This window comes from Candoia aspera, chromosome 12 (genome assembly GCF_035149785.1).
Source record: "Candoia aspera isolate rCanAsp1 chromosome 12, rCanAsp1.hap2, whole genome shotgun sequence".
In the NCBI taxonomy this organism is placed as follows: Eukaryota; Metazoa; Chordata; class Lepidosauria; order Squamata; family Boidae; genus Candoia; species Candoia aspera.
Window position 1 is genome coordinate 745464 of NC_086164.1, and position 22441 is coordinate 767904.

Sequence of the window (22441 nt, forward strand, 5' to 3'; positions counted from 1 at the left end):
GCAGAGGTAGACGAGTCCTGCCCAGGGTGGAGATTCGGTCTGTTGCTGCCTGAATGAATCTGGGACAAGGTAACACAGACATTCTGGAAAGCAAGGAAGGAAGGGCTGAGCCCAAGTGGGTGCACAATCCTTGGGGCCAGGAAGCTGCCTGGGAGACAATGGACAAGCCCACCCCCAAGTCAGACTCAGCCGAGTTGCACAAAATGTGCCTCTTCCAGAGGCTCCAGACCAAGCAGGTTAAACCCCAGGTGGCCTTTCATCCTGGAAGTTCAGCTGTCCCGGTAGCACCATTTTGACTGAGACCTTCAAGGAGTCTGACTGTTGCCCCCAGTGGAGCTGTGAACTCATGGCCTTCCTCATCCAGCAAGGAAGCTCAGACACCCACCGAGCTCCTCTGGCGTTCTGCTGAAGTGCCTGTGGCTCCTCTGCCTGGGTTTTGCCCGGGGAATTACAGTTAACAGCCAGCTTGCTCCCACCCCCACAAGGCTTGCTGCAGCCTCTCTCCTCAGCCCCCTTCTGCTTAGACACCCCCCCCCCCCCGGGCAGGAGCATTTTGCCTGGAGCCGTGGCTGAGAAACGGAGAGGAGGATTCCTCCCACCCTTTTCGGAAGCTTCTCGGGCCAAGACCGGCCTGCAAAGAATTCAACCGGAGAAGAAGGGTCCAACTGAAGTCTCCCAGATAAGGCAACTTTCCGCAAGCTGACATGACATGGTTGCCATAACCCGGAGTGAGCAGCTGGAGGTGAACACTCCAAAGAAAAACCACTGGAGGCAGGACCCGTAAAATTGTTTTAATACTGTGACTTGCTTTGGTACAGTAAAATGCAGCCAGCGAGGCGAGGCCTCTTGCCGGGACGACAGCATCACGCTTGCTGGCCGGGCAGTTTCCTTGGCCAGGGGAAGAGCTCCTGGCCCACCAGCAGCTGCACACCCAGCCGGAGTTGGGTTCTGCTGTTCACGGTACAGGAGTCCTGCTGGTCAAGACTGACCAACCTGCTTTGGGGGGAGGGTCTTCTGCAGATTTGGTTGGGCAGACCCAGGATGGTAAGTGTGAGGAAAAGAACGTCTGCTGGGCCGGAAGCAGCTGGGGGGAGTAGAGGCAAAAAATTCTGAATCACTGGTGTGTCTCACAATAATCTTTCTGAATGGGGCACCGTAGGACCCTCAGGACTAAACACAAGGGTGGAGACTTGCCTTTGCAGTTGCGATGTATAAATTAAAACCCAACATCTCAGATCTGCTGCTCGCCTGTCTTTGTCCCTGGGAGGGACAAAGCAATAAGAAATACCAGATAGATTTGGGGTGGGGGGCAGGAGAGGAGACCAGGTCTGAGGGAAAAGGAAGAAGGGACCCTGGGCTGCAGCTGGGGTTCCTGGCTGGATGGGGCCTGCAGCAGCCTTTGGAAGGAGAGTGGGGGACCCCAGCCGCTGGGCTCTGCCTGACTGCAACCAGGGCATTCTGTAGGCTAATCTTGTGCCTGCAAAATCCAGGGAAAGAAACTCTCCATGGGAGCCTGTAAGCCAACAGGAGGGAAGTGAAAGATGAGGGTGGGGAAGGGGCCCCAGCAAACTTTCCTCTAGAAGGGCTTGAGGCGGAACAACGACGCAGCAGCCCAGACTCCCGGCTGCCTCAGAAGAGCCCCCTGCTCTCCGGTCAGGCCAGAAGCCAAATGACCACCGAGGGCCGTCTGAGGCCTTTAGCAGGCCGAGCAGCGGTCGCTCTTCTCCTGCAGCCCTGAGTTCCGCCGAAGAATGTCCTTGAGGGAGCTGTCCTGCTCTGTCAGCAGCTGGTTGATTTCGTTCTGCTTGTACTCTGAAGACAGCTTGTGCCCCAGGAAGGAGCCCTTTCCCGAGGAGGGGTTGCGGCTTTGGCTGATGCGCCGGGCGCAGGCTCGCACTATGAGGAGGACCATTTCAGCCACGTTGAGGACAATACAAATGCCGGAGGTGGTCAGCATGAAGACGGTGAAAATGGTTTTCTCGGTGGGCCGGGAGATAAAGCAGTCGACGGTATTGGGGCAGGGATAGACGTCACACTTGACCAGGCGGATCATCTGGTACCCGGGGTAGACCATGTAGAAGATGTACATGAAGGTGCCTTCAAAGATGATGCGGAAGAGGACGCTGCAGACGTAGGTCCACCACAGTGAGCCTGAAATGCGCATCTTGTGCTTCTTGACTTCTTCCAGATGCTTGGTGTCACCATGGCCTGTCATTACCAAGAGCTTCTTTTCTTGGTGCTGCTGATACGCCACGTGCATGGCCACAAGCAGGGCTGGTGTGGTCACCAGGATAAGCTGCAGCGCCCACAGTCGGATGTGAGAGATGGGGAAATAGTAATCGTAACAGACGTTCTTGCAGCCGGGCTGCTGCGTGTTGCAGGTGAAAGAGGACTGCTCATCGCCCCAGACGCTTTCAGCGGCTACCACAAGCACCATGATGCGGAAAATAAACACCACGGAGAGCCAGATGCGGCCAATGGACGTGGAGTGGCGGTTTACGCCAATGACTAGGGCATAGAAGCCTTCCCACTTCATCGTTCCTCACCCCTGAAAGGAAAGGGCCAAAACTGGTCAGTGCAGACAGAGCCAGGCATCTCTCTCCCACGTGTGGCTGGGTGAGGAGTGCAAATAGCAAGTGGGGCCTCTCCAGCTATCACCACTCCCTTAAGACAGAGAAGCCAGAGGCCGGCCTGAAGCCGAGCCTCTTTGGGGCTTCTAAAAACACTGCTGAGCGTGGATGTGGGGCATTTGGGCCAAAGGTGGCTTCTTAATTACTTCACATCATTTCTTACTTGGTTTTATTTCTTAGATTGCCACAGCCACCTCATGGGGATAAATACAACTGCTGAAAATGAATGATTTCTTCTAATGAGACACACCACGTGCCAACAAAGGCTCCAGCTCTCCTGCCTGATGCCGCCTGCAGCCATGCTTTCTGAAATGTCGATGAGCCGCTTGCCCCCAGGATTGCACTACACCACCATTCCCAACTGGTGACCTTCCTGTGGCTCCAGCCAACCTGGCAACTGGCACCAGGTTGCTCTGCCTTGTACAGGCAGCCCCTTGATCGATCTACGGTGCAAGGAAATGCTGAGTCACAATCCGAGAACAGGACAGCATTCTCAAGGCCGATGCCACGTGGCAAATTCCAGTGGGGTTGGGGACGAAAGGACAAGGGGTGAAAGAGGGAGATCTGGCCTGGCAAGGGGAAGGGGGCAATGCAGCGCTGAGGGAGGAGACTCCATCCCACCTCCATTGGGTTTGGCGGAAGATGAGGCAGAGAGAGAGTGTTCTCCTGCCCATGACAATGAAGAGCATTCCTGGAGTCTCTGCTGTTTCTCCTCCTCGACCTGGCCTACCTCAAAGGGGAGGCACAAGCACTGGCATGATCCTGCAGTCAGAATGGGGCTGCCAACACCTACAAGGACTGGCAGCTTTTGCCAGGTTCCCTTGGCAGCTGCCACCAAATCCATGAGCGGGCATGGGCTTGGCACTGTCTCTCCCCAGGGCTGCTGCTGAAGGGATGCCCCCTCGACAACCTTCCGCTCTTCTTTGCAGGCTCCTGCGTGTTCCCTGTGGGCTGAGGACCCTCTTGCCCGCCTCCCCTGTCACTGTGAGAGGCACGGACTGCGCAGAAGAGTGAGCTGCACACACAGGCCCTGAACGTCCAAAATGCTAAAGCAGCTCTGCTGGGCCGGGCCATGCTTCTCTGACCAGTTATGGGAATATAAATACATTTTTAAAAATATCTTGGGAAGCCATTTTTCCAGCTTTGGGGAGCTTGTGCTAAGACCAACTGAATTAAAAGCAGCTGGTATCACAGATGTCCTCTTTTGCTAGCAGCTCTGCAAAATTAGCATGGACAGCTCCGAAAGTGATCGGTTTCTCCAAATACCCAGCATTTGCACCCTTCCCAAGACCCTGCTCTGCCCCTGCCCTCCCCCCCGCCCGAGTCCCCAACAGCTCCCAGCCTAGCCAGCAGCCCAATTCATTCCTACCCTGATAGGGGTGAGGCTTAGACCTCCCAACCAGGATTTTACCTTGCCACGGGGAGCACTCCTTTTCCAAGGCAGCCGCAGGCTCCCTCTACAGGCGCATGCCTCCCGCAGACTGTGCCCATCTCGAGAAAGTCATATGCCGCTTTATAAACTATTTTGCATACAATAAGCCCTTTATCAGCCCCCAAACAACACACTGTAGAATTCAAACCGCCTGTTAGGACTTCCGCCCACCCTGGCCAAACAGAGTCTCTGTGTGTGGCATTCCAGGCTGCCCAAGCGGCCTCAGCACCTGGTCCCACGCTCTGCCAGGAGCTGGGATCCTGTCCCACAGAGCCTTCCCTGGCAGGGCCCAAAAAGTCTGCTCAGCTACTGGGAGGGCAGGCTCATCACCTCCAGGGTCCCCAGAGATTTGGCAGCTGCCCCAAGGCTGCTTGCCGCCCTGGGGCCAGAGGTCAGGACGCCGGACACAGGCCAGCTGCCTCAGCCATGACGCCACTTGGCGTCAGCCGTACCACGTTCCGCAAAAACGGAGGCTGTTGGCGTCTCCTTCCGGGGTGCAAAGTCAGTGCTGGCATCCAGTGCCAAGCCTGGCCGAACACAAAGCGACCCTCAGTTAGAAAAGCTGACCCTGTTCCAGAGTGTCCTTCCTCACACACACACCCTTCCTTTGTGCGCCTGCCTGGAGCACAGGCATTGTCGCCCCAGACGGAAGAGTTGGCTTTGGGACCGGCCAGTGGGACAGGAGTTCTCTCCGAGCACACACACACACGCCATCAGACACACGCACGCAGCCTGCCAGGCCTGGAAAAGCCCAGGGCCAGGCAGTTGGGCAGGCTCGGCTGTGGGGGTTTCTCTCGGCCAGGGGGTGGCCAAACTCCACGGTCTCCCGGCAGCAACTGGACCCGATGCTGAAATATTTGGAGTACAAGAGCAGTGAGGACAATGCCAGACACCCGCATTCTCCAAGGGGAGATCAGCGTATTCCACCCAAGGGCTCCCCAATCCCAACCCAATAGAGAATGCAGCAACTCTGCTGGGCAGCAAAAAGGTAACCATTAAGACAGTCCAAACATACAAATACCAGGGGCCAGAGATCCCCATGGAGCAAAGGTCTCCCTCGTCGTTCTTGGTCCTGAAGATGCAAGCGTGTGTGTTTCAGTTTGGGGGAGGGAGCCCAGGGGCAGCAGCATGAACCCAAGCTGCTGCTTTGGGGAGCAGTGATGGAAAAGTTAAAGTGTGAATTTAAACATTTAAACACCCATGTTTTCTACCTGGTTGCTTTGTGCCCTTTTAACAGATGCATGGGACAGACAGAAAGGGCATTAGGGAAGTGAGTATTGTTTAGTGCAGTGACCCAACACAAATATCTGAAACAAGAGCAAGAAACACTCGCACGGCAGGCAGGCGGTCATCAGGCAGGCAGGCAGTCATCAATCCGGGAGATCTGCCACTAAACAAAGGCCAGGGAGAGGGCTGGGAGGGGAGGGGAGGGGAGGCGATCCAGTCTTCCAAGCTCTGCAGCCCACAAGGCCCCCCCGGTCCCCCAACTTCACGACTTGGAAGTGCACAGGGCATCTCAGCCTTGTAAAATTGGGCTTTGCCTCTTAACTGGCTGCTGGCATGAAATGGCCGCTCTGTGTTTCTGGAGTTGCTTTGCTTGCTGATGGACTGATCGTTGCTTTGTTGGGATTGTGATTTTTTAGCTTAAGTTTTCTGTGATGCCCTGCAACCCATTGTTGCTCGGGGACCAATCGGTAGGCAAACAAGAGCAACACCAGAGCACATGGGTGTGGGGGAGATAGGCAAGATAACAGCTCCCCAACGTCACAACTCTTTCCCTACCTGTTGACCTAGAGGGAGAGGCCTGGGGGGCCGGGGACAGCGCTCTGCCTGTGCCAGGGGTGAGCAGCGAGAGCACCCCCCTTTGGCAGAGCTCTTGAAAGGCAGCAGTTGGCAGAAGCGGTTGGAGAGAAAGGCCTTCTGAGCTGAGGAGTCAGTGATGCAGCCCTGAAGCCCGGGGAAAAGGCTGAGGGTCTCTTGGAGCCTGTCCCATGTTTCCCCACTGACTGCTGGCCTGGATGCAAAGGGGAGAGAGGCTGCAAGTGCCTCTGTGCCACAGCCGTTACGACGGGCCAGGGAAAAGGTCCAGGGGCACCCCCAGATCCCTGAAACTCCCCAGGGTTGATCAGAGCAGCTCAGCGAGACTTGGAGATCCTTAGAGCCACTTTCAAGGGCTTGGCCCAAGAACTTTCCAGAAACGCCCTGATGAGGAGAGCACGTGTGCGTTCCTTTTCTGCCTGATCATTTAAAACAAAGGTCGGGTCCCATCTGGACAAGGAGCCCTGGTCTTGATAAACAAATTCTAACGGCCAGAAAGCAAAGGTCTGGAGCTCAAATGTCTGCCAAACCACGGCGTTCCTGCACTCAAGGCTGCCTACCAACATCTACTCTACCTCCCAGAGGTTGAAGCAGTCATAGAAGCTATAAGCCTCCCTCCCTCCCTCCCTCCCTTCTCCCCCTGCCCCCGGTGCTCCTTCTCCCAAACTCTAGCGTTGTTCTTCCAGTTTCTATTGACACTTAGCTGGAATAAGACACCTGCTCCGGACAGCTAGCTGAACTGGTTAATTTCTACCCTTAAATGTGAGAAAACATACTTGGACCTTTGCCATTAATCAAGTGTGTATGTGGAAAGCAGAAGAAGCAACCTGGTCATGACATTCTGGATTTTAAAGCTTGAGAGAAGCAGCCTTAGAACCCCCTCCTGGAGCCACCCATGGATTCTGACCCTCCGTCAGCTGCCCGACCCCTCCAGGCTCACCTGTGGCAGAAGCAGGACAGGGCTCAGCAGCCCAGGGGAGCCTCGATTTGGGAGGGTTATGCCAAGCAGACGGGGGCCTTTATACCGCGAGGCTGGCCCGCCCACTTTTCAGTGTTGGAAATCCTCCCACCTCTGCCTTAGCGCTTCCTCACAGCCTCCAGACAGCTGACGAAAGACCCCAAAATTGGAGTGGTGGGCACCGAAGGTATGTCCAGCCCCAAAAGTTCTTTGGAGGCAGAATCCACTTTCTGGAGTCCCTGCTTGGTTGTAGGGTGGGGGGAACCCCTGGCCAAGGGCTGCACCTCCCAGACCTGCTTGCACAGCCCCCAAAGCACTGGCCAACCAGAACTGCCTCCTTTCAATGTTTTCCTGCTGTTTTTAGGTGAGAAGCTCACAAAAACTGCAGTGAAAAATCTAGAGTGAGCTTTAATGTGGTTAAAAGGAACCCCACCCTCCAGCCAAGATGGGAAGCGCCAGTCACTGCCGTGGTCCCAGCCAGCAGCAGGTTGCCCACCCTTGTCCCTGAGCCTGGGATGCTCTCCCTAAAACCCCACAGACTCGGGTTCCAGAGCAGGGGCAAGACTCGCCCCCAGAGGCATCAGCTCAGTGAGCCTTTGCATGCCCCCCTCCCACGCAGACACACGTTCCCGTCAGGAACACTCACCCTGAAGGAGAAGGAAGGAGGGAACTTTGCATTTTCCTTGTGCCCAAGGGTCCACCTAAGCACCCCTTTGCCACCAGCTATTTGCAGTGCTGCACACTGTGTGAGTTGCCAGAGTTTCCATATCTCGCAAAAGCTACTGCAGTCTTGTAAACATTAACTCGCATACTTGGGTGCTTGTTCCAAGGCCCTCAACCGACACAAGGCAATCCAGAGCATGTCAGAAGCATTACAGGGTGGGGTCAAAGGTGCCTTGCGTGCAGGACAGGGCACTCCCCTCGACTGGGCTCAGTGGCTGAAACAGCTACTTGAAAGCAATGGGGACAAAAATCTGGACAGTCCCCGCTGCTCTGGAAGGCTGGGTTGGCTTTTGGAGCTGTTGAAAGTACTGGCAGTGTCTCCTCCACCTGCGTAGAGGGCACCCCCAGCCACAGTGCTAGGTCTGGGAGCAATGCCCCCTGCTCAGAGGCTACTTGAGAGACACCGCGGATCTCAACCCCCAGAGCTCTGCTTTGCCCAAGCCAGCCTGGGCCTCTAAGCATGCCTCCTTCGGGGTTTCAACTCTCAGGTATGACTCCCTCTCTGAACTGCCCAGGCTTCATTATTGGGACATGCCAGGGATGAGAAGGACTGAAGGGCCACTTAAACCATGGCGCATGTTTGGGCGTTCCCCCCGCTGCACCAGCCAAGGAGATTCGACAGCTCCATGTATGGTCCACGCTCCCTGATGAGAGACGCCTGGGCCAACCCCAAATGCCTTCCTTCCTCTGCGTGAACCTCAGGGTATCGAGGCAGGCAGCGGCTTCCTCCTCCTCCCTGATTAGGTAGGCAGGGCAGACTAGGGTGGGTGCCAGCAAGAAGCTTATCACATTGGTCACTGGCACAGCTCAGCCTGCATTCACAGAGAACTGGGGAAAAGTTTAGCAGCCACCCCAAAGCCCAGGGCAGCATATGACGGTGTAACCTGGGGGTGAGGTGGGGGTCATGTGACTCACGTGGAACCCCAAGGAGGGCAACGCCCAGGAGCTACAAGGCGACAGAGAGCTCATCAAGGGCTGGCAAGGTGGGAGAGCAGGACAAAAGGAAGGGGCAGGCCTTTGAAACCTGTCCAGACCCAGCACCCGGGAAGGGCCATATTTGCTCTCTCCATGCACCGTGCAAATAAAGTCCAGATCCATCTATTAGCTTGCCTTGCCCATATATTCCTCTCTGCACAAATTGCATTGTTGTTAACGCAAGGAGGAGGGCAAACAGTTACACAGCCTGAACACACTTGTCTCTCAACCAAGCCTCACCTGGGCATTCCTGCAGTTTTCAGAGATTTCATTAGGCTCTGCCCAAACCCTTTAAAAATGTTTCCTTTGCAATTTAAAGGAGCTAAACTCATCCTCGCCTGCACTTTGCCTCCTCTCCAGAGGGATGCTGCCTTTGGACAGCCATTTTGCTGAGCTGTCAGAGCAAATCATAATTCCTTGACAAGATCCTCCTCTTCCAGAAAGGAGTCCAATATGCTTTAGAGGGGAACGCTGTACTTTGTTCTTCTTTCACAACAGATCATGGCTCTGGAAGAATCAGAGTGTTTCTCTCTGTCCACTCGCCACTGTCTCTGTGAGTTTATAAACAACAGCCCGCTCAGCCCTGTATGTTGTAAACCACCAGGAGTCACCCTTGTTGAACCTGGCAGTATGAAAGCACGATCAGTCAGTCAGTCAATCAATCAGCTTTTTCTAACTTAAAAAGGCCTGGTGCTCTGGCCCACCTGGGCCCCACACCTTTGGGTCCTGTCATCTCCAGCCAACATGCCTAATGAAGATGAAGTTTTTCCCAAGCAGGGTTGTTCTTAAAAAAATCCATTTACCAAGTTTAAAGAGATCTTTTTAATCTGCCTTGGATGTCACTATTGTAAATAACCTGTTGGTTTCCACAACTCTCAGCTACTTCTTCATTCACCTCAGCTGTGCTTAAACAGGTCTAGGCTTCTGATCTGGGAAACACGGTCATTGCAATGTTTGCCACTAGTGTAAGAACCCTCTTTTTATTCCTGCAATGTGTTCCTACTCTTGAACCCTTTACCGAATCCAGAGATGGACCTGCCCTATTATCCCATGACTGCTAAATTCTCTAGGTGTTTTGGTGAGAGAGGGGATCAGGCCAATGATCCAGAATCGATTGTCTTCAGGGTTATTACAGAGTTTTTTATCAGAACTTCAAGAGGCAGATGATCCAGTTTGTCTCCTTGCAAAAGTCCCACTCCTCAGCAAAACATGTTTCTTCTACATGATTACAAACCTTTGGTTCTCTATCAATTTATTGAGAGGAGACATCAAGCTACCTGGATTGTAATGTTCTTATTCCATGTGTCAAAGCACTGAGGTTCCCTGAGCACTCAGGTTTTTAGCAATCTGTTGTAAAATTTTGCTAGATCAACAGTTCTGCATCTGAATTGTTCTAATGTTTGGGGTTTCTGCTAGCAGGTCAAATGAAAGTTCTAAGGTTGAAAATTAACATGCCTCGTTACTTCTGTCTGTTCATCAGAAAATCTTCTTTCCTCAGAAAGAGGGATCCGGTCTGTATTTTCTGTGGAATCCAAACCCATTCAATCACCAGTTATCTGCATATTCCTTTAATTCCTTCATTGCCTCCTACCAGCACATTAAAGGCAGGTTCGTTGTTCGTTTTAAAACGATTTTAACAGTCCTTGCTCTTACTTCATCAGCTTCTGCTCACCTGGCCAGGGTCTGGCTGTCTGCGAGGCCCACTTACTGCTGGGCTGAAAGGGGTTGATGGGCCTTACCTGTTTGGGGGCTCAAAGATGCACCATTGGGCCATGTCTCAAAGTGCCCTGGAAACCGGCCTTTCATAATTTCGGGCTCGAGGTGTTCAATCACCAGGGCGGATTTTCAGAGGCAAAGCTGAAAAACCACCTGTCCTCGGGCAGTGGCAGAGATTTGCTCCGAGGGAAACAGAGGAAATGCTCCCTTCTGATGTGCCACTTTCCTTCTCTTCGAACCGGGTTCCACCCCGAAGCTTGGGAAAACGCCTTCCAGTTTCCGCAGGAGGAGCCCGGGAGGCCCTGCAGCCGCCCAGCCGCCAAGGGGTCCTCAGCAGGTCAGCCCCCGGCAGCCGAAGCCCTCCCGGAGCGGCCCCGAGAGAGCCGGCCTGGGAAGGAGGCAGGGAATCCGCCCGGAGCAGCAGCCGCCAGACGGCGCCGACTCCTCTTCCCACCCGCCCGACGGGCAGGAGGGGCGTTCCCCCAGGAGGAGGCTGCCCGGGGCATCCCTGACTGTCCACCCGCGGCAGGTGCCGGAACGGCCATCCGCCCTGCTTGGAATGCGAGGGATGGGTGGGACCTTGGGGGTCTTCTAGTCCAATCCCGCCTGGGGCAGGAACCCAGAAACCGCCCCCGAAAAAGGGCTGCTTTGAAAGCCTCGCTGACTTTGGCAGGGGTGCGCAGGATGCCGAGGGGGCCTCTCGGTGGAGGCCCTCCCGCTCCCCGCTCCCCGCTCCCCGCTCCCCAAGAACCACGTCTCCAAGCGTGTCCGAAGCCGCAGGATGTATACTATTCGGCCGCGCCGCTTACAGCAGGACCGCCCCCCCCTTCGAAAGGCTTCGTCCCCGGCCTGACCGGCCGGGTGGTTTGAGCCCCAGGAGAGGCGGCAGCGCAGGTGGCGGCCCCCCAGGCCCAGGGCCGCAACTAGGGTCTGTATCACCCGCGGCAAACATGGATTGCACGCCCATTTTGGCGCCCCACCCAGCGCGGCGCCAGGGGCACATGATGCCCCGCTTGCCCCCCCTAGTTGCGGCCCTGCCCAGGCCCCCCGTGGATGGGGGCAGGCGGCCAGGCTTGGGGGGACGTGGTCTCCTTCGACCCACTTCGCTGACCCGGCCCGGGCGCGTTCCTCTGAGCAGCAGCCGGCGGCCGCCGGGGCCGCGTCTTCGTGGGAGCGTGGCTCCCCCTGGCCCTGGGGCTGGGCGGGGCTGTCCCCAGCCGCCTAGCAGAGCAGGTCTGTCAAAACGCGGGGACAGGCTGGAATAAGCCATCTGAGCCGAGGGAGGGAAGGGGAGTCTGCGGCCAGCCTGTCCCCAAGAAAACACCCGGGGAGGCCAGCCCCACTGCCACTCTCCCCCTTCCCCCACGCACCCCTCGTGCCTCACATACCTGACGGGGGGCCTGCCTCTCCCTCTGCCCCACCCTCCAGAGACCCAGGGCATCCCCTCTGCACCAGCAGGACCCCCGAGTGCTGCCCAGGGCGTCCAACTCACCCAGGGGAGCACTGCTGGGCCCGGCTCCCCCTGCCGATCAAAGTCGGGCACCAGGCAGGCCCGGGAGGGGGCAGCTCTCCTTTGGGCCATCCCCCATGATTTCCGCAGAGGGTCTCCAGGTGGGTGCCTGTTTCCTGGTGCACCATCTGGTTTTCCAGGATGAAAATGCCACTATCAACAGGGCTCCAGAGAGAGGGTTTAAGATGATTTGGGAAGATGAGCAAGGAAAAGGCCCTCAAAGACAGAAGCAGAAATGCTGACTGTTTTCCTCCATCCTGCAGTTTGCAGCTTGGCTCGCTGGCTCGGGCAACCTGTTTTTCCAGGCATCTTGGCAGAACCCTCCTCTTTCTGCCGGCACCCAGCAAATCTGGAGACTAGCAGAGCCAGGCTCCCTATACGGGGTCTTCTGGCCAGGACGGGGCAGGTGAGAAGTTAATTTCCTTGCCGTTATAATTCTGCAGCCTTCTGGAGGAGCAAAGAAGAGGGTGGCTGGGAAGGTCCGCCTCTCTTCCCAGAGCCGTGAGGCTGCAGAGGGAACCCGCAAAGCGCACAGGATGACCCTTCACAGCCTCCTCCAGGAGTTTGACTGCAGCGCGCAGTTCAGAGGCGCTCTCAGGAGGAGGCACTTCCCAATGGCCAAGCTGCCAAGCGTTTGAAAAAACGTTTAGGCTGGGATGGGAGAAGGGAGGCAGGAATGTCTCCTGGATAGCAAAACTCTCCCGTCAAGATAGTTCTGGACAGGGCTGGGTGTTTCCTGCATGATGGGCTTTGGTGCTCCCGCAGCCCCAGAGCATGCCTCGTGTGGGCCATGCGCCTAACCCACCATGGCAGCCCGGCAGGTGAGGACTGCACCGCACCCCGTCTCCCCGAAGACTCCAATTCCATCAGCAGCAGCAGCACCTCATGTAGGACCTTCACCCACCAGCTGAAAGAGGAGGGCTGCTTCAAATCCAATCCAGTTCAGTTTCCGCCTGGCCTTGCCTGGGGTGGCCCCGGAGCATTCCTGCAAAACCAAGCTGCTTTGGCAGCCTAGCCTGAAGGATGGAGAAGCCGAAGGAGGCTCTCGGAGCTGCTGGGAGCCTCTTGTTCATTTTTTTATTGTTAATCTGCTTATCAAGAAAGCTTCTGGCACCCCTTCCCCAGGCACAGGGGCAAGCTTCTGGCATCCTGGTGGCCCCACTGAAGGGGCACTTTGCAATTCACAAGGGACGGATCTACCCTTCCCAGCTCTCCTAAAGAGCAGAGGGGCTTCTGGAGAAGACACACCTCCACCCCGTGGGGCAGCCTGGCAGCGCCCCAGCCATTGGAGACAATCTGGGCAGGGCCTTGGGAAGCTGAAGCTGCCAATGCTGAGTGTGTGCTGTGATTATGACTACTTTCTCTGTGCTTGATGTTTGCCGTGTTGGGCTATGCCGCAAATGGTATGACGTTGGCGCCACATAAATGAAATAAAGATAATACCAAGTGGCGAAGGCCACCATGATGTTAGTGAATCTCCCGTGCAGCTCCTGTTGCTGGTGCCATTCTCTGGCCGCACGCATCCCCCGGCCCTGCCACAGGAGAGCCGGCACTGTGAAAGAAAAGCCGCACTGGGCTCAGCGCTCCTCCTGGGCCCCAAAGGTGCACTGCCACCACCCAAACTCCTTTCGGAAGAGACAGTCACTGCCTACACGGGACTCAGCGAGCACCTGGTCCACCTTGCCCCCCCTTGGCCCCCTATCCTGCAAGCAGGCAAAGGTGGGCCCTGGAACCAGGCCATCCACTGCCTGCTCTTGGCCTCTGTCTGTCTTCGCAACCCCAGAGTGGCTCCTTCCCTCGCAGCTTGGTAAGGACAGAGAGGAGGTGGATCTCCTTCTGGTGTTTGCCTAAACCCAGCGGGTTGCTGTGGTTTTCCAGCCTGAAATGTGCTCCCATTTCAAAATGGTGCTTGGAACAAGCACCCCTTCCCTTAACAAATTGGAGAGCATTTTTTCGCCCAAGCTGCCTGATTGGAAGACTGGCAATGGAGGATATGGGTGGTAGGTGTAAGGGACCAGAGCCACACACTGCGTGGGATCCTAGTTTGCTTTATTGTGGTTTGTCAAATAAAACACCATGGCTAGGTTCACACAACATATTGGTAAACAATAAATGGATGACTATATAAATAAATGCAATTTGGTTTACCTGGTTGGAGTGCTTTGTGAAAGAGCACAGGACTTTCAAGGCGAGTGGGACAAAGCTAGAAGTGTAACAGAGCTGCAGCTGGGAAAAGAGGAACAGCACAACTATCTGAAACCAAACAAACTGAGGCCAGCTTCTGTTTGCTCAGGCCCCTTGTAGCTTTTGTGCCGCTGAATTTTGGCCTAGGAGGTGGCAGGAGAGGGGTCAAGGGGGCAGCGGGAAGCCGGTTCCTGCCAGGCATTAGGGAGCAGCAAAAGCCGGAGACGAGGGAGGCGCTCCAACCACTGGTCTGCAGCCCAGCGACAGCCAGAAGGGGGCGCAGCCAAGGGCCACTGCACTGCCTTGAGGAAGCATGGCTGAGCACGTGAGAAGCCGGATCCTGGGGGGAGATTCCTCTGCACCCCTGTTGCCAGAACCGGAGGACCTTCCCCATCAGCCCATTTCCACCTCCTGGCGCCTTTTGTTCAGCCCAGGAGCAAACAAGTATTTTCTCATTCATATTTCACTCCCGGATACGTGTGGTTGGTATTTCCTGGCCCAGTGACTGTTCACTCTCACCGCCCAGGTGTTATTTTTAAAAATGGCTCTCAGAAGGTGAAAGAAGGGAGGCTTACTCAGTGCCTGGTGGTATCATCAGGAGGAGCAAAAGGCCAAGGAGGCACTGGCTGGCTGGCTGGCACCCCCCAGCAAAGGAGGTAGTAGGTGGTCAAGGACCTGGTCAAAGAACGAGAACAGAAGGGCAGCTCTGCTGGGTCACTTCAGGAGGCCCCTCATCAGTGTGGCTACAAAGACAAGTTCAGAGGGAGGCTCCCTGCAAGAGGGGAAGTGCTGACCCACCAGGCATGGTCAAAGAACAGCCAGGGAGCTTGGTTGGCATGGGAGGGGGAGCGCTCCTCAATGCCCAGCACGACTGAGCCCTTCCTACAAGGGACGGCTTTCAGCCCCAGGGGCCCCATTTGAACCTCCTCCTCCTCCTCGTCTCCTCACCCCAGGGTCTCCGCAAGGAAGTGGGCCACAGAACACCCAACCCAACCGGGAGGCAGCGCAGGGGGCTCCCCTTCATATCCGTGGCTGCTTGGGCTCCGAAGCATCAAGCCAGCCTCCACGGAATAGCGGAAGAGGGCCCAGAAGTGGGATGAGAACCCAGACTGCACTGGAGGAAGAGAAGTGAACGTTGGCGGGGGGGGGGGGGGGGGGGAGTGCAGGGCTGGCCTTGCCATGAGGAAGGGGGAAGCAGCTGCCTTATTTGGGGCATTCAGGAAATACGGGCAACAAATTGCTCTCTTGTTCTGGAGTTTTTCACTGTCAGTTTCCAGAAGTACGGGGGTGGGGGGTTGCCTTTTGCAAAAAACATCTTGCTGGCTGGCCTTTAGCCAATCCTAAATGGCAGGGGGGGGCAGGGGATGCTGGGCCTTGGGAGCAAAATATTGCCAGGAAGCAAGCAGAAAGGGGGGTCGGGTTGTTCTGCCTTTTTTTGGCTGAGCTGATTCCCAGCATTGTGGCAGGACTTTCTCAGCTCCCCTCCCCTCCTCTCCCCTCCACAGCACCAGCACCACTACTGCGATCAGGCGGCAGAGGGGAGGCACTGAGGCACCGGGGCACCGGCCCCTGAAGGAGCAGCCAGCCGGAGCAGAGAGGGTGGGGGGGGGAGGATCCCTGCAGGGGGAGGGAGAGGCCGTTGAGGGGCCTGGCCCGGCTGGCCCTTTTCTGCCTTGATGGCCCCAGCAAGCCTTCAACTTGGGGGGAAGGAGAGAACGGAGAGCAGGGGATTATTTGCCAGGCAGAAGCCACATTTGGCCTTTGTACCAGGGGTTATGTTTTAAAAAAAAAGCAAAGCCAGGACAAAAATGTAAAAATGATTTCATTTAAATGTAATTACAAGTAAATTAATTAAACATGGTTAAAATAATTACTCCATATTTATGTAATAATTTTCTTTTTCTGCCACATTCAAAGTTACAACTGAAGAGCAATTTTGGAAGGAGGGGCCACAGCTGGTTTTCAGTGGGGCTTGAGGGGGGAGCTCTTTCTCCAGCAGGCCTTTTGGTGTCAGAGGCCTCCCTCACTTCTTCGAAGCTAGCAGAGGGCCTTGGGGCAGGTGCAGAGTGCGCCGCACCCCCCGCAGGGTGAAGACAGGGCCTGCAAGAAGCACCAGCTCTCCCCTCCTACCGCTCCCTCCATAAGTCCTGAATTCGGGGTGCAGCAGGGCCGGGAAGGGCTCCTTGTCCATTTTCTGCCATTCCTTGGCTGGGCTGGGAGCGCACGAGGCCCCTCACTTCGCTCCTGCGCCTCCTTCGGCGTCCCCCGGCCGGCCAAGGCAGCGGGTGGCTGCGCTGCTGCCCCCACGCCCCGCCCGGCCCGCGGCCGCCTTCAAACGGAGGCGGGCGACGGCCACGGCCGGCTGCCGCGTTGCTCCGAGGCCGCTGCCCGGCCGCCTTCTCACCCGCCGTGCCCAGGAAGCTGCCCAGGAGCGCGGCCGCCCGCAGCGCCCTGCCCGGAGCCCAGCAGCGGCCGGCGGAGGCGCGGCAGGAGCCTCTGCAGCGGGGGCGCCGGCGCCCGCGGAGCGCGCTCAGCAGCGCGGCGGCCAGGAGTCCCAGCGCGGCGCTGCCGAGGGCTAGCCCGTCCCAGAGGGGCGGCCGGGATAGGCGCAGCACCCCGCCCTCGCCGCCTCCGCCGCCGGCCGAGACCCGAGCGCGCCTCCGGGCGGCGCGCAGCGCAAGCCCCAGTGCTCGCGGCGAGGCCATCTGGGGCGTGCCCGGCCGGTCAGCCGGCGCTTCTCCGCTCGAGAGACGCTGCAGCCCCGGAGCGTCCTTGGTCCGGCTCGGCTGGCGGCGGCGGCGGCGGCGGTGGCGGCGGCGGCTTTCGCAGGGTCGGGAGGGCTGCTGGTCACTTAATTCAAGGACTGCTGAGACGGTGCAGGAGTCCTGAGCGGAGACACTCTGCACATGTTCGGGCAGCCTCCTTTAAAGGGAATTCTGGGAACGAAACCTCTGCCTCGCGTTTCGTGGCTGGGAACGATGGTACTTGCAGTCACGGGGGGGCACAAGGTGGGGGGCTGAATTAGGACAATCGGCCCCGCTGGGTAGGCGTGGCCCGGTAGAATCCGACCACTGCCCAGGGCTCAGATCCGCGGGTTAATTGGAGTAGTGCTCCCTGCACTGGGCTCGCATGCTCTCAATGTAACTAATTATGGCTGGGATAATTAAATTTAATGCAGTAATTTGTTATCTAAATGTCTCTAATAGATGCAATTAAAAAGGCAAAGAAATGGGTTTTGGTGTGACTAATGCAAGAGGGGCCCCATGCTAAAAGGTGGGAGAAGGGCTGCCGGTAGCACCCGGGAAGGCAGGCCAAGGCATGAGTGGCCGGGAGAGGGGCGGACCAGCCTTCCCAGCCGCTTTCAGTCTGGAGCTCTGGCAGGAAGGTTCCTAAGCTAGCACAAGTGGCCCCGTGCAAGTCAGGATGATGTTGTGCAAGGGATGATTACATCATTTGTGTAGTTGTGTCATGATGCCATGGTGGCTTGTACCTGATGCTAATATGCAACCAGTGGAGCCACTGCAGCCATGAAATACATTTAGGTAATTGAATCTTGTTTAAACTTTTCCCCAAAACACAATTGGCTAGATTCACACCCCACATGAAGCCATGCAAGCCACATTAGGGCTTAGCCCAAGGTGGGAATGTTGTCAGTAGTTGTAGCCACACATCAGTCATGCTTTCATCTTTTGTTCCAGAAACATCTTGGACCTTCAAGAGAGTGGGTACTTTGGCTATGTCCCTCCATGGGCGAGGGGTCCTCCCTGGGAAGGGGGTCTTGTTTTAGACACCCCTACCACACAACCCCTGGCCTTGCTGTGGTTGAACTCACCCCCCTTCCCAGAGTTTTCAGCAACAGTGGGGACCAGCAGGAAACATACAAACTCTTGTCAATTTCCCTGAAAGAGGCTTTCAACTTTTTTTGCAATGCCAAGTTTGCCTTCAATTGCATATTAAATATTTCTCTCTTTTGAGGTGTTTGTTTTGGAATCAGGGAAGTTCACAGGGGTGGAGTTCCCTAGAAATGAGTTCACAAACTTCTTGGAAGCAGGGGATGTTTGTGGTTTCAGATGGGAACACCAATCTTCCCCCCTGGAAAATGCGCAGAGGCAAGATCTATCCTCACTGGTGAAAAGCAGAGGAGCTGTTTTGCCACACTGGAAAGCTCTGGGGGCAGCAAGCAAGAAACTTTGAACTGCTTTCTACTCACTGATTTATAGTCAGTGAATTTATCTTCCATTTTTTCTCCAGGAGCCCAGGACAGCCTCTGGAGCATTTGGTGGGCCTGAAAGAGAGTGCCAGTGAGTCTCCCCCCTGAAGGGCCAACTTGAGCAGTCCTAATTCAGCTTCTCATCCAGGGCAGAGGGACTGCCCGCCCCATTTGGAAGTTCTCAAGATCAAAGGATCAAAGCCAGAGGGGAACGTGGAACTCTGCTCTCCCTCCTGAACATTTAGAAAGGGGAGAGGTGGACCTGAGCCATTCTCTCCCCACCCCACCCCACCCCACCCCTCTTCTGGTGGTGGGGTGTTGAACAGTGAAAAAGAGGAGCCTAGCTTTAAGCTGTTTCAAGGAGAAAACAAAGGTTGGGAAGGAGCCCCACCCCCTTTTAAGCCCTCTCCTTTCCATACCAACATCTTCATCTTGACACTCTGCCTGGCCCAGGAGGCGCTAAGCTGCATCAGGTTGATTTTCAGCTGAGAGTGTCACTCATTTAAGAGCCAGATGCCTGTAAAGCCACCTTGATTAATAAAGCTAATTAGGCTGAGGTAGTTTGGGAGGGGGTGAGTGAAGCATTTAGCCCAAGATGAGAGGGATGATTTGGCTCCATTCCAATCTGGTTCTGGAACAGAGAGTTTTGGTGGGCTAGGAGTGGAAGGAGATGGGTGGGATGAGTTGCCACCCAGTTTTTCTTAACCCCCTCCACAGTCTTCAATGCCATTAGGGTAGGTAGGGGAGAGAGCTTCTCCATCTCAGCAGGGTCTAGATGGCCCATTTCTCCTGGAGGAAAGATCCCAGAAGAAGTTGTTGCCAAGAGACTTCTATTCTTGGTCATTGATCCTGCTTGCTGAGACTGTACTCTCTGGGCTGCTGACCGGGTTGACTCAGGCTGGCAGGCCTAAGGAAAGCCTTTTCATTGGTGGCCCCTGGAATTCTCCACAAAGGGAATTGTCTTGGTCCTGTTCTTACAAATTATTAAATGGGTTTTAAAAACCTGGCTGTGGACAGGCATTTATGATCAATATAAATCTGGCTGTAGATTTTAAAAATTCTCTCTGCATGTATGTATGATTGAATTGGCCCATTTTTGTGTTTGCATAAAATACTGAGACAAAAGCTAAATAAACTGGCTGGATTCCCATGAGGCGTTGAGCACGTTAAGCAAATGCATGGTGTGAACACAGCCATTCCCCTTCTGTATTCCTCTATGGCCTCCTCTGTCTCTCTCTCACCCTTCTCCCAAGGCCCCCCAAATGATAGCATTTGGAACCACTCACAGAAGCAGGACACTAAGCTTATGTCAATGGCCATGGGCTGGAGTCAACCAGAGGGGGTGAAGCAAGAGCTGGGCAGAGAGGGAAGGGCCCAATGCAGTGCTGAGGTTGGGGTGCTCCACAGCAGAAGACTGGGGCTCAGCCTGAAGCTTTAGGAGACCAGAGGCCGACAGGCACAGAATGTTCTTGGGATGTTTCTGAGATTCAGACATTCTAAACATCATCTCCATGCAAAACTAGCTGCTTGCTTGCGGGAGCAACAGGCCCCAATTCATTATGCAGCAGAAACAAAGGGAGCAACCATTTCCTAAGGACCAAATTGCAGGTCTTAATCCTGTATCGATTCTGGAGCAAAAGCAGCCAGGAGGCCTCAATCTTAATCATGGCTGGGGCACACAACTCCCTTTATTTCAGAATAAAAATGCTTGTTTGGAATGTGCAGCAGATGCCAGCCATAATATGGCCCTTGGGTCAGGACAGCCCAGTTGCTCATGGGCTCCACAGCTTCTGCTCCATTCCAGAACAATGTTCTGCAGCAACAGCAAAACTCCATTCCAGGTGCTGAGAGAAAACAGACCGTTCCATCCCGTCTTTGGGAAAGGAAGGTGACCCTGAAATTCTGCAGAGGGAGCCAGGCTGAGGCTTGAATTAATCTGCAGGGTGAAAACATGTGTACCTCAAAGAAGGTCACACCCATGTTGTATGCTGCTTAATTGGAAATAAAGTTTGCTCCCCCCTCCCTTTCAGGTGCTCAGTCCTTAATGCTGATCACAATTCCTAGGCTGGCCCTGAAGATGGTCTGAATGGTTAGAGAAAACCCAGGCTGTTCCCTCTCCATCCAGATTTGGGGACAGTTAAAGGTTGTTAAGGTAACCAGTTTGGGGAACGTGATGCTGCACATGCAGCTCCTGCACGCAGACCCACAGGCACACACAGATGCACAGTCTCTGCAGAAGGGGAAGGGGTGAAAGACACACAGGGAGGCGGCTGATTGGACCAGCATCCTGCAAATGCTGTGGTTGCCATGGCAAAGAATCTGGGTGGCACTTCTGGTCTCCGTCCACATTTGGGTTGATTGGTTATGTCTTCTCCTGGGGAGCGGCCTCTCTTCATCTCCACAGTGCCATCTATCTGCAGCCCACCAGGGCAGGAGGCTCCACTGTGGCTGAGGATGGGAGATGCTTCAGTGCATCATGGGGGGGAGGGTCCATGGGGTGGGGGGGAGTCTTACTGGTCACCCTGAACTGGGAACTGGTAGCCCTCCAGCTCCTGCTGGACTACAGCTTCTAGCATCTTTCAGTACCTGTATGGTAACCTCTGTCCAGCTGCTGAAAGAAACACCAGGAGCACAGATACAATTTAACGAGCTAAATATAATGGCTATAACAGCAGAAGGGGGACTTTGGCTGGCAAGGTGCTTTGCATCGGGGGTTGCTGGGCTTAGTGATGATTTACTCCGAACAGTCACTCATGCCCTGGTCATCTCCCATATAGACTACTGCAATGTGCTCTACATGGGGCTACCCTTGAAGAGTATCCAGAAGCTTCAGCTGGTCCAGAGTGCAGCCGTGCTTGGTGCCCCTAGATTGGCACATATAACACCTTTGCTGCACGAGCTGCACTGGGTGCCAGTTTGCTTCCGGGTCCAATTCAAGGTGTTGGATATCATCTTTAAAGCCCTATGTGGCATGGGGCCAGGTTACCTGAGGGGCCATCTCATCTCCATCACATCAACCTGCCCCACCCGATCATGCAGAGAGGGCATGCTATGGACCCTGCCGGTAAGGGAATTCCACTTGATGGGGTCCAGGAGGCAGGCCTTCTCTTCAGTGGCCCCTGCCCTTTCGAAAACTCACCCCCGGAGGTGAGGCAGGCGCCTTTATTCCCAACCTTCAGGAAGGCCCAGAAGACTTGGTTCTGCCATCTCGCTTGGGGCAGGAAAGTGGGTAGCCATTCTTGGGGGTGGCTCACGCCTTAGAGCCCCTCCCACCGGATTGAAATCTTTAGAGCCATTTGGATTTTATATCTATTTATATTGTATTTTATATTTGTAAATTCTTTTTCTTTTTAGGGGATTTTAACTTGTATTATTGTATTAATTTTATTGTAAGCCGCCCAGAGTCCCTCTTGGGGGAAATGGGCAGTAACAAAATTTGAATAATAAAAAATAAATAAATAGTTTTATTACAAGCATTTTTATGCTGCTGCTGCTGAGGAAGACCCTGGAGAGCAGTGCGTATTAGCCCTGAACGGCCCTCTGCTTTCACCCCAGGGAAAAAAGGAAACTCAAGGAAGGGGGCATTGAAGGTGGAGGCAACCGGACAGAATTGCCCAGCAGAAGGCAGGTGGGCCAAAAGTCCTCCTCAACCAGCGGCCACTTGGAAAGAAGTTCTGAGATGCCAAAGCAGTGGAAACCCTGTCCATAGTAGAGCAGCGGGAAATGAGCCTGGTGAAGGCCGCCACAGATTTTCCCTCAAGCGGCTGAGGAGGAGTCTGGCGGCACCTTTTCCCACCAACTAACAAAGCTCCCGTGGACCGACACGGCTCTCCTCCTACAGATCCAAGGAACTCCTCGTGACAGGTGCCTCTTGGCTAAGGCTGGTGTTCTGAGGCCATTCAGCAGTTGCTGCTGCAAGCCCCTTTGGGTGCACGTGTGGGCTCTGCAGGAGCCTCCCTCTGTGCAGCCTCTGTTCGGGGCTTGGAGAGTCCCGTGGAGGGCCCCTCAGCCCCACCGATGGGGAGCTCCCTTCCCGGCTGGTGAGGCAGGATGGGCTGGGGTGGGAGGAACCTGGTATTTGGGGACCGGGAGGACTCTGGAACCTGTCTTACCCCTCTCCATCCTGCTTCTGGAGCTGGGGCCAAATCCCCTGGGGGTCAGCTGGGTATGCCCCCAGCCTACGCCCACATGGGTGCCCCTGCCGGCCTCCCCCAGCCCTCGGCAGGTGCGCTGGACCAGGTGCCTGCTGGCAAAGGCTTCAGCTTGCGGTTTCTAGTTGCCATGG

At 55.4% G+C, this 22441-nt stretch overlaps 1 protein-coding gene across 1 annotated transcript; it reads right to left on the reverse strand.

Moving 5' to 3' along the window:
• Nucleotides 1-777: 777 nt before the first annotated feature.
• GJB1 (gap junction protein beta 1) lies at nucleotides 778-6942 on the reverse strand. Its single transcript, XM_063313394.1, has 2 exons — nucleotides 6821-6942; nucleotides 778-2548 (listed from the first exon to the last, which is right to left on the reverse strand). The coding sequence occupies exon 2, from the start codon at nucleotides 2534-2536 to the stop codon at nucleotides 1697-1699; it is 840 nt and encodes a 279-aa protein (XP_063169464.1). The 5' UTR covers nucleotides 2537-2548; nucleotides 6821-6942; the 3' UTR covers nucleotides 778-1696.
• Nucleotides 6943-22441: the final 15499 nt, after the last annotated feature.